Source organism: Pelophylax lessonae, assembly GCF_965119305.1.
Source record: "Pelophylax lessonae genome assembly, chromosome: 5".
NCBI lineage: Eukaryota > Metazoa > Chordata > Amphibia > Anura > Ranidae > Pelophylax > Pelophylax lessonae.
Genome location: NC_138772.1, coordinates 209389364 through 209401515, shown reverse-complemented (window position 1 = coordinate 209401515; position 12152 = coordinate 209389364). Strand labels below are relative to the sequence as shown.

At 44.0% G+C, this 12152-nt stretch overlaps 1 protein-coding gene across 1 annotated transcript in view; it reads left to right on the top strand.

Moving 5' to 3' along the window:
- Window positions 1-12152, top strand: part of AVL9 (AVL9 cell migration associated) — a 122722-nt gene that overhangs the window by 48866 nt on the left and 61704 nt on the right. Inside the window, exons 6-8 of the mRNA XM_082258829.1 lie at window positions 504-570; window positions 4752-4792; window positions 8395-8433. Of these exons, the coding sequence (XP_082114955.1) occupies window positions 504-570; window positions 4752-4792; window positions 8395-8433 (147 nt within the window). The remainder of the gene's footprint in view (window positions 1-503; window positions 571-4751; window positions 4793-8394; window positions 8434-12152) is intronic.

Genomic DNA, 12152 nt, shown 5'->3' with positions numbered 1-12152 from the left:
ACCCCTGAATCCATTGAAAATGTCTGTCCTTTCAGTGTTTTTTTAAAGTTAGGTAATGGGTAATAGTCGGGTAGATCAAGATTTGGTGAATGGTCTATGCACTGATGCACTGAAACCCTAAATCCTTCAAAACAGCCTGCCTTGTCTTGCCTGCCTTGTGCATTGTCCTGCAAAAACAGCACACCATTCTTCTCCACCATGGTTCATTCAATTACCTGCAACAATTGAGAAAATAGAACTGCAATCTTCCAAATTGTAATATCATATGAAATATCACTAATTACAAATATAACAAATTTGGTGTTGTGTGTTGGGAAGCTGATCTGGCCTAGAACTTTTGCTTTAATTAGTACTGTTAGCATCTGTGGGGGAAACAGGGATGGGGAATGACCAGGCATTATCGACTGTTATTATTAAAATTTACATTTCTATTTACCCTATCCCCTAGTCAGAACAAAAAACACATTTTACACCCTGTGCTCTAAAATTATTTATCTTTTTAGGAGCTGTATGAACACATGAATAACTCATTTGCAGGGAGTACTTTAGAAGGATCACAATTATATCTGGGTAAGTTGTTCTGTTTAACCACTGCAGATGTCTGCTTAAAGTCTTTTAATAACTTTTTTTGGGGGGTGGGGGGGGGGGGGTACAGCACCAAACTCCTTAGTTACATGTAAATATGTGTATCGCATACCTGCAAGCTTCTGCTAAATATTGTTCCTGCCGTGCCTCCTCCCAGCCACCAGATACTGTCCTGAGCGTCTGTCTACCAGTGCTGAAAGAGCTGACTGCGGTTGCTGCTACAGAGAAAAATTGTGCCGTTTGCCTCCCCCCCCCCCCCCCCCCACACTGTTCTCTCTGCCAAATAGGTTACTATGTTCCTGCAATGTATTCTGTATGCATTCGCATTCTGTGATTGGAAGTGGAGCAAGCTAAACGACAGGAACGCCCCATTTCGCCTATTCGCAGAACGCAATGCATTATAGGAATGTAGTAATCTGCAAATGGCAAATAGGGCAGAAGGTTGCGGACCAGCAGCGCAAATTTATCTTAATCATACATTACGAGACAAAGGCTGAGTATGCATAGACCCTGGGTTATAGGCTTGTACCTTCAGGTGTTCCTAAGGTGATGGCTAAGCTAAGAGAAATCCGCATCAGTGCAACCTCAGTAAAACCTTGGGAGAAGTACCTGGACACCATGGGGACGAGCGCTCCTCCTGGCACTTTATGGAACGCTCGTAGTCTGCCACAGGATGCTATACATGTCTTGTTGGTGTGGCACTTGACAAATTCATTCAAGTGGATTTTTTTCCTGACCTGCAAGGTAAAGTTATAATGTGCTAGTATGCATCACATACTAGCACATTATGTGAAACCGTCCTTAAAATTAAGCTCTTCCAGCACCAAGATTTCACCCGTTTTGCTTCCGGGTTCACAGACTGGCTCTGTGACTGACCGGAGCCGCGATGACCTCACTCCTGCGCATGCGCGTGGGAGCCATAGATTGCGGCACAGGGCTCTGAAGGAACGACGCAGGTGGCCGTTCCTGCAGAACACATGTGCCGATGACATCGGCTGCATATATAGTAAACATCTAGTAAACGGTGCATGTTTAGGAGATATTTACATTACCTACAGGTAAGCCTTATTATAGGCTTATCTAGAGGTACAAACTATGCTTGGGGCTACTACTTAATTTTAAACTGGCCAGAGATGGTTCGATTCTCGGCCAGTTCCTGCTGAAGATTCAAACCAGGTTTGTACAGGATGAATGTACCCAAGTTGATCGATTTGATTGATCAACTTGGGTACAGCCAGCCTGCCAGATTTTGCAAGCGGCTGTTATAGCCACTTGCAATAATTGCGGTTTTCTTCTGGCGGGGGAAGCTGTTCCTGCTGGGAGAACACAATAGCTTGGCTGGAGGGATTCCCCTATCAACACTGGTTGCAGGAAAGAAATTTGCTCTGTCTATGGCTGGCCTTAGACTGGCCATACATAATGCAATTTTCTTTCCTTCAACCATGGGTTGAAGGAAAGGAAAATCAATGTTGATGGTGGTATCCTCCCACTGCTCTATTTTATTCTGACAGTGGGAGGTTTTCCTGTTGCCAGAATACAAAGATCACTGCTGTTGGCTGTAGCCTGTGGCAGCGATCATACGAAAGAAAAACAGCAGGCTGTTTGTTCTAAAGTCAGTCGATAGCCCGTAGCTGGATCATAATTTGGCTGGTTCCTGCTGAACTGGCAGAATTTAGATCTGTCTATGGCCAGCTTTAGTTATCTTATTACTGGAGGATTCCCCTTTTTGTTGTAGATCTGAGGATGGGAGTGGTTCGGTACTTGGCAAAAGATACTGGATATAGCTGACACTACGCAGTCCACTCTTTTTTGACAGCTCTTCCAACAAGATTTAAAGTAGAGTTCCACCTGTTTTTGTGTATATTTAAAGTTAGCAGGTTCAAAAAGTGTAGCTGTCGATTTTTAATAAACACACACTCGCCTGTCCCACGATCCAGCGATGCGGCCAGCGGAATCCTCAGTTCTCTCCCTCTTCTCCCTGCAGCGCCGGCATCTCTAGTGTGGCCACCTGGCTGTAACAGCTTGCGGCTTCACAGCCGGGCGCACACTGCGCATTTGCTGGTCGCACTGCACGTCCTGATTGGACGGGCAATCTTCTGGGACACTGTGACGTGTCCCAGAAGATTGCAGGGAGGGGGAGAGGAGAACTTCTGCTCGAGCTGCCTAGGCGGCCTGAGTGGAAGTGGGAGCGGGTACCTGTTCAATCTAGGTACCCTCTCCCCCCCCCAAAAAAAAATGACATGCCAAATGTGGCATGTCCAGGGGGTCAGGAGGCCTTAAGTTCCATTTTTGGGTGGAACTCCGCTTTAAGAGCGTAGCTTATTTCTGGCATTTTTTTATATTTTTGTAGTATTTTTCAGGGTCTTTAAATTATCATCTTTATACTTTGAAATGAGACCTTTCGCTTCCCCTAGGTATCTTATATAAGCAAATCTATTTATTACTGATAAATGCTTAGAACTACTAGGTCTATAACTTGCAGTGAAGGAATTTTAATGTTCACTGCCACACCCTTTTCTGCTGTCCTTATGAGTGATACTGGATATAGTTAATGATTCTTTTCTTCTGCTTTTTCTACTGCATTTTTTCGCAATCAATAACTGTAATAAGGAAGTCGTACAAGAGTGGTCATGTACCACAATTTAAATACCTGTGAATAGTGTGGTTATTTTTAGCATCCCTTTTGACAGCCACAGAAGGTATGGTAATGATAATTAAAGTATAAAACCAATAAATTAATACCCGCGCTTTGATGTATAAATAAGTGAAGATAAAAAATTGATGATAAATCCTGAAGCTGCTGCTCGCTAGGTAAAATACCAGAAAAGTTAAAAATTCATATAAGGCAGCGCTAACAGGTAAAAGACCAAAAACTAAAAAAAAAAAAAAAAAATATACACCTTTAGCACTGTATATATAGTTTTTTGTCTTTTACCTGTTAGCGCTGCCTTATATGAATTTTTAATGATAATTAAAGGTTTCTTAGCTTTAATGCAGCAAATGCATTATTATAAAAAAAAACCTGGAGCCTTTACAACCACTTTAGCGTTTTTTTTTTTTTTCTCCGATTGCTTTACAAACAGGCAGACTTTGTTATTGCTGAGATATGGATAAAAAAAAGCTAGCCATACACTGTGAATTCGAGCCATGGGTGGCCCTGTCAGCACAACCCAGCTTGACGAGTCTCGGGTGGAAAATTATCAGCGTAACATCCTATGAGATTCAGTCACTGCTCAGGTATTCAGGCAGCAACTGATGCTGCAGCTGTCTGAATACAATAGCCGGCAGTGCAGATTCCTCTACCCACAGGTATGGATGGAGGAATTTATTAATCCCCCCCCCCCCCCTTTAGCCCACATATGACTAGTTTTTAGGCTGTTCCAAAGCTAGTTAATTCTGTCAATTAGTGCACTTCTTCTTTAATAAAACAGAAGGTTTTTACAGACTGTCATTTATGAACAATTCTTAATCAGTTAATAGGAAGGTTTTCGCAAGTTCACTGTAACCTCATAGTACTAAATGCTCTTTGAAGAGAATTCTATTGTATATAGTATAGTATGTTGTTTTTGGTTAAACTTGTATTAAACCCTTTAGTTATTTATTTTTTATTTTTTTGGGTTTAACATGGTAAGCACAGTAAAGTATTTGTTAAAACGCTTACCCCAGCACTTGCATTATGTACCTTTTAATGCTACTCACTCTTGCTCTAAATGCTGCTTCCCTTAACTTCCAGTCTTCACAGAAAAGAGGTAACAGTGCACAATGTAGTCGCCATTCAATCTGTTAGCTTGGAGAAGCAAGGGAGTGCCTTGCCATCCCTAGGGTACAGGGTTTCTGTTGCACACTGTGTAGGGAGACGCATCCCTAATACTGTATCTGTTAAAAGGGTAGCTCCATAGGATTGCTATAAGAGAAAAGGGCCACCTGAAACAGGAAACCTTGGGGAGCAGTTATGGCACCAGCCAAACAGGACATGGGCAAGGATTAAAAGATAAAGAAGCAGCGTATTCAATCAGCTACTGAAAGTGCCTAAAAATGAGGATCTAATAGAACTTTAACTGATTTCAAATACAGCGCTGAGACTACATATACCTACAAAAACTGTAATTCCTGTCTGAAGGAAAGATGATTTTTCATTTGTAATTATGATTTCTTATCTTTTGTAGGCCTATCTCCACGGGACCTGGTACTTCAGTTTAGGCATAAGGTGAGACGACATTATGTGTAAGGCCATGTAGTTGTTGAACAGTGTTTACCAGTGGAAGAGATTGACATAACTTTTTAAGGAAATGTGGTCTGGGAGTACTGTGTAGGCTGCCACTATTGACCTCTCTATATAAAAATATATATTTTTTAAATTTTTTTGTTAGGTGTGCTATGTTAATGGAAACACATAACAAATTTATAGTAAAGTGATCTTTTCTCAAATGTGACTGCAAAAGTGGAAATACACTTTTTAAAGTATGAAAGTCAAGCAACCATGCAGTTAGAATTTTCAGGAGGTGAGAAATGGTAGCCCGCATATTTCTCTTAATTGAAGTTCATTAATGTCAACTTGTGGCTGAATGAAAACACTAAATCTTACAATGGCAGTAGCTTGAGAGCGTCAGCTATACCTGTTCCTGCATAAAGCCTTCTGACATGAGTATGAAAATGGCAAATTTAAGTCTCTATTTGCATATGAACAGCACATCAACCAACATGTCAAAACCTGTGCGTGCTCTTTTGGTAGATCAAATGGCATTAAAATTGATCACTGAAATAACTGAATTGAAATACATCATCAAAGTGTATTTGTCACGATTTCATACAAACAAAAAAGTTTCTCTTTCGTTCATTGATGGACACAGCTTCTGATCTTCTTAACCATTGGGTTATACTGCCCCCTACAGGAGTAGGACACTAGGCATAAAAAAAGTCTGGCTACGCCTATGGGCAGTCCCAGGGGGCATACTCCCTCTCTCTGCGGTACTATAGGTTTTTTTTTCTGCCTAGTTGGGGAAAAAGGATCTAGTTCCTCGCTGGGATCTCTGGTCCTGGCAATATTTTCTTTTTAGGTAGATTATTTTTTTTTTCTTCTTCTTCTCGTTTTTTTTTCCTGTGAGATCTACAATTAACTGCCGGACGGGGTGACGGGCTGGATAATCTAGATCCAGTGGTCCCCCCCAGCCCAGCGAGCGTGTGCAGACCGATTGCTACATGCTAGGTTGGCCAAGACATAACCTCGCGGACAGAGGCTGGCCCGCAAGTTAAACGTCTCGCAGGGTTGCATATGACTGGGCTCGGGTCTGAGTCGCAGCGGTCCCTTGGCCGACCGCTCCCCTACTTCGGTGGCGAGGATTCTGTCTGGAGCGTTACTTGCAACATCAAAGGCTAAATACAGTCCCCCCCCCCTCTCCCCTTTTGGCCTTTTTTTTGGGGTGAACGCGGCTAACCTCCAGGGACGGTTGGACCTGCTTGCAGGTTCCCCCTCCCATCCTTAAAAATCCCTCAGTGAGCTGGGCATCCCCCACTCCCTTTCCCCCTTGACTGGACCTGGAGTCTGGTGGGGGTCCCAGGGCAGGGATTGCAGTGGAGACCCCTGGGGTCTCCCCTCTGTAAGGGTCCTGAGATAGGGTGTCCTGCCCTGGTAGTCTGGAGAGGTCCCAGTGTAGGAGACCCCTAGGTGCATCCCCACTGTTTGCAGTGTGGGTATAGTGCAGATACAGGTGCAGAGTGGGCAGCGGTGTGTCCTACCTTCAGGAGGGGGTCCCCTTGCAGAGGGTGCAGCGAAGATCCTGGCAGCATGCTGTAGCTGATGGCAGCCATTTTTTTCTTAGTCTGGCTGGTCTCCAGTTGGTGGCCATGTTTTTGTAGCCTGATGTCATGGGGGCCATTTTCCCTTATTCTGGGAGACACTGGAGACGACCAAAGCCTCGTGGGAATGCCGAACCTCCTCCTCAGTTTCCTCTTCCTGTGCCCGGGACATATGAACAGGGATGGCATCCATGGTGATGCTGGGAATAAATTCCCGGTGCTCCTCCAGTCGGTGGGGGTCCCTGTTATCTCTCTCTCTCTGCTGATAGGTACCCTGAGCCTTGGGGGGGGGGGGGGGTCGTTTTTGTACTGCAAGGTCTTCCTTTCCTTATGGAGCCTCAGGGTCACATCTCCCTCATTGACAACCTCATGGAGGTGGCAGGTCCCTCGGAAACCCAGCTTCCCATGGCTGCACTGACGGTGGTCCTTCAGTCCTTAGTGTCCCGGGTGAAAGTGACGTGTGGGCAAAGGCCCAGGAGTAAGCATACCCCCGCCTTTCCCTGCTCAGTCTGTCTCATCTGATTCTGAGCCTGATGCCACAGTGGACGCAGCCCGTCCATGGGGGCTTAATATAATACCCCCGGATCCACTTGATAGTGAGGATGAATCCTTCATGGTAGCAGCAGCGAATTTAAAATGCGCTGGTAGACGCACTTATCACTGCAGTGCGTGAGACTTTAAAAATGGAGGATGCAGCTGATGTAGCCACGGACGTGTCTGTGTCGTTTGGTATTTATAAGTCACCTCACACTCCAAAGGCATTTCCTTATGTGCCTTATTTTGACAGGTTTTCCTGTAAGGAATGGAAACAACCAAAATTACCCTTTGTGGTCCCCAAAGGTTTTGCTGTACGTTACCCTTTTGAGGAGTCACTTTTAAAGAAGTGGACTAGTCTACCAGTGGTGGACCCTCCTGTTTCCAGGTTGAACAAAGCTATCAAGATCCCAGTAGAGGAATACCCGTTCTTTAAGGACCCGGCTGACAGGAAAGCAGAGACTGTGGCACGCAGCATGTTTACTATGGCTGGTTCGCCATTGTGGCCAGGCTTTGCCTCAGCCCTGGTGTCTCAGACCCTAATTGAATGAGCTATGCTTTTGCGCCAGGGCCTGGGGGGTGAGCAGGTCCCCACTGCTTATGTTGATTTAGCGGACCAGTTGGTCCATGGGCTACAGTTTATTTGTGATGCAGCTTTGGATACAGCTCCTGCGCTGTCCAAACTTTCTGTTTCAGCGGTGATGATTAGGCGCGTGCTGTGACTTTCAGAATTGGTCCGCAGACCAAGCCTCTAAGAAAACTCTCATTGATCTGCCCTTTCAAGGCGATTGCCTGTTTGGGGCTTTCCTGGATGACATCTTTAAGGGTATCAAGGGGGGGGGGGGGTAGAGTACCTTCCTGCCATAGTCTAGGAAAGGGAAGGAGCCTCGTCGCAGATGGGGCCCCTCCTTCTCATCACAGTTTTTCTTTAAACCTTTATTTTTCAGACGGGGCTCCTGTGACCCTGTTAAGGCTCCTGTGTCCTGGTTAAGGGCTCTTATGTTTAGCCTTGGGTGTTTTTCCCCACCCCCTCCTTTTTTCCTTTTGGCACTGCTTTTGGATGTCCCAGTAGTTATGATTTATGGAGCACTGTGTCCATCGATGAACGAAAGAGAAAATGGGATTTTTGTACTTATCGTAAAATCCATTTCTCTGAGTTCATCGACAGACACAGCACCCACCCCTCTATGGAGTTCTGATACTTCTAATACTGCTTGCTACTAAATTGATTACCTAGAGTAGAGAGGGGGGTTATGTACCAAGCTGAGGACGACCCATGGGCGTAGTCAGGTGTTTTTTGTTCTGCCTAGTGCTAATCCTGGAGATGGCAATATAACCCAGTAGTTATGATTTATGGAGATCTGTGTCCGTCGATGAACTCAGAGAAATGAATTTTACAGTAAGTACAAAAATCCCATTTTCTCTATATAATCCATGTTTAGTTTACTAAAATAATTCAGTTTTTATGTTTCCAAACAGGTTTTAATTTTGTTTAAACTGATACTTCTTGAGAAAAAAGTAAGTATTTTCATTTATAGGTACATTGAATATGCATGCTTCAAAATCTAGTTTAAATAAATTTCTGCTTTTTACTTTGAAACGCTTTTCTTTAGTTGTCAGACACTAGAATTATATTAGCAGTTGATATATACTGTACATACACATAAAAAAAAAATGTAGATATATACATTTTTTTTTTTTTTTTTTTGTAACACTGTAGGCCCCATAGTAAATCACTAACTTTGTGCAAGGTAGTAAAATATAGCTTGTTCTTTATGTCTGTATGACTCTTGATGCCTAAAAGCTTGCATCTCATTCAATGAGAAATTTAAAACTTTGTTTCTTGCTGGTCCAGATCTATCAATCAAGATTAATTCAGTTACTTTAAGCAAAAGTATTTATACAATATAAAGTTACCAAGTTGTCTTACAACTGTATTGCATAGATACAGCTGTATTGCATAGATACAGCAATATCTAGGGTTACTTATATTGCAATGGGTACTTAGAAAGAAAGGTAAAATATAAATAATACTATTACAAAATAATTGCTCTTCTTTGCCTTAAATACATTGTACACTTTCAAATGTTTTTTTTTGTTTTACTTGGGTATTAATGTAGTTATGTTCTTTGTGGTTTGTTTTGCTTTACCTTGTAATTATAGGCACAAATGTTGTGGCTGCAGTTTGTAGTATCATGACTGATCGATTTTAATATGTCCATTCAGATAAAAAACACTAGGTACAGGTAGGAAGGTTTATAATTCTTTGATGCAAAAGTTGCATAGGAAGGAAACATGCTCTTTCTTGATCGTACATCACGGGACACAGAGCAGCCATATTCATATGCATTTGAGGAGTGTTCCCGGCGGCGTGAGCTTCTGTCAGAAGCTGGAGGGCACACAGAGCAGCGGCAGCTCAGTGCGTGAGTCTTTGAGGGTGCATGCTTACAGGCACTAACAGGTTCTGCTACTTTGGGGATAACTGTGCTGTGTATGATAAACTATTCAGCTTGGCAAAAGTCTTGAGTACACTAAAGTTAGTGCCGCAAGTATTTTCTTGCATAAAGCAATGTCCTCCCGTGAGAGGAGTGGGAGGAGGCACAGCAGGAAGGGGCACAAGTGTGCTGCCATCCGATTGAAAGATCTTGGCCGTGCTTCCTCTGTGTTTACCTCCCATGAGAGGCCACAGGCGACTGGCCAATCTGAGCCATTACTGTTGTCAGGCATAGTAGCAACATCTAGCACTTCTGTCTCAGCCTATGTCACTAAGGACGATTTGGCATCGGCTTTAGCCTGCCTTGAGGGTAAAATTGCTGGCATGATTGCTTCAGCGTCACAAGGAGGGAGGAAACGTTATAGATCCCCCTCACCTAAGCGCCCCCCCCCCGTTTTAGTTCAGGTTTGGGCAGAGGATGTGGAAGAAGTAGCTGTAAATGGCTTAGAAGAAGGCCAAACAGAGGATTCCATTTCTGGGGAGTCAGGATCTGAGGAGCCATTCTTGGCATCTCAGCCCCAGAGATTATGAATTCAGTCTCTCAATGAAATGCGATTTCTGAAGTCTTTTTCCTCATTGGACTCATTACACCCTCTTCAAAATTCTCAGGCTTTTCCCTTACATCCGCTTTTAGAGCAGATAGTATATGCTGACTGGGATCATCCTTTTTTGGATTTTTATTCCTCCCAAAAGGTTTTCTTTGTTATGTCCTATGAAGGAAAGGTTCACAATAACTGGAGTGTACCTACAGTGGATGCTGCGATTTCTTCTGTAAACAGAATTGTAACTTGTTCTGTAGATAATGCCCAGGTTTTTAAAGATCCAGCTCATAAGAAATTGGAATCTTTGCTAAAAGCTCTTCCTTTGCTATTGCTGGGTCTGCAGTACAACCGGCGGTGGTGGCTATAGGAGTTTTTCAGTCTTTGAAAGACCGTATTAAACGAATATCCAGGACTGTTCCTTCTCAAGGAGAGTCTGTTGAAGATTTCACAAATCTACCTTGAGCTTTGTGTTTTGCAATAGATGCTCTTAAGGATTCCATACAGCAAATGTCACGGTTGTCAATGGCTGAGGCTGTTGAAACTGCCTGGGATACCCCGTCAGGGTACAATCTGACAATGCCACAGCTGTGGCCTGTATCAACTATCAGAGGGGCACCAAGAGCCAGTCAGCCCAGAAGGAGGTGGGTCACATCCTATCCTGGGCAGAGAAATTTGTTCCATGCCTGTCAGAGGTTTTCATTCTGGGGATTGAGAACTGGCAGGCAGACTTTCTGAGTCGCCAGCAGATGTTTCCAGGGGAATGGTCCTTGCATCCTGAGATCTTTGCATTCATTTGTCAATGCTGGGGGGTCCTGGACGTAGATGTGTTGGCATCCAGGTTCAACAAAAAGTTGAGAAAAATTGTGTCCAGGACCAGGGATCCACCTGCTGTCGGAGTGGATGCCTTGGAGACTCCCTGGGAGCAGTTCTCTCTGATCAATGCCTTTCCTCTGGTTCAGCTGCTGCCATGACTTCTGCGCAGGATTCAGGAAGAGGGGAAACCTGTTGGCTCCAGCCTGGCTCAGGAGGAATTGGTACACACAAATCCTAGGGTTGGCGGTGGGAAGGCCTTGGGTTCCCCCACTGCGCCTGGACCTGCTCTCTCAGGATCCAATATTCCACCCTGCTTTCAAGTCTCTAAATTTGACAGCTTGGCTAGTGAAGCCTGGATTTTGAGGGAGCGGGGAATATCTGGCCCTGCAGTTCCTACCCTGATAAACGCTAGGAAACCAGTCTGTAGGGGCATTTATTAGAGAGTCTGGAAGTCTTCCATTTCTTGGTGTGAGGCCAGAAAGTGGCATCCCCGTAAATATTTAATCGAGAGAATTCTAGCCTTCTTGCAAGTAGGGGTAGATATGAAACAAGCCTTAGGCACTTTTAAAGGTCAAATTTCAGCTTTGTTAGTCTTTTTTTTTTTTCAAAGATCGATTGCTTTTGCATTCCTTAATCCGAGCCTTTATTCAAGGGGTGCTGCATATGCTTCCGCTAGTGAGGCCACCGTTGTGTCCTTGGGATTTAAATTTGGTTCTGGCAGTTCTACAGAAACAGCCTTTTGAGCACATTCGGCATATTCCTCTGGTTCTTTTGACCAGAAAGTTAGTCTTTTTGGTTGCAGTAACTTCAGCTAGAAAAGTACCGGAGTTAGCGGCTCTTTTTTGTAAGGAGCCATTTTTGAACTTGCATCAAGATAGGATGTCCACTTTTCATTTGAATCAGGACATTATACTGCCGTCCTTCTTTCCTTTTGAATCAGGACATTATACTCCTGTCCTTCTTTCCAAATCCTCAAACGGCAGAGGAAAAGTTGTTACATTCTCTCGATGTAGTACGTACGTTTAAGGTCTATTTAAAGATGTCAGCTCAGGTTTGTAAGACCGACCTTTTGTTCGTGCTGACAGAAGGGCCCAGGAAAGGACAGCCAGGACCTAGGTCTACAATTTCTCAATGGATTTGCCAGGTTATTATTCAAGCATATGGTTTAAAAGGGAAGGGTCCACCTTTCCTGGTAAAGGCACACTCTACCAGAAGAGTAGGTGCCTCTTGGGCAGATTGCCATCAAGCTTCTATGGCTCAGATTTGCAGGTCTGCTACTTGGTCGTCAGTGCAAACGTTCACTAGATTCTATCAAGTGGCTGTGAGGACCCAGGAGTAGTCTGCATTTGACCGCAGTGTGCTGCAAGCAGCTATGTAGATCTTTTTGG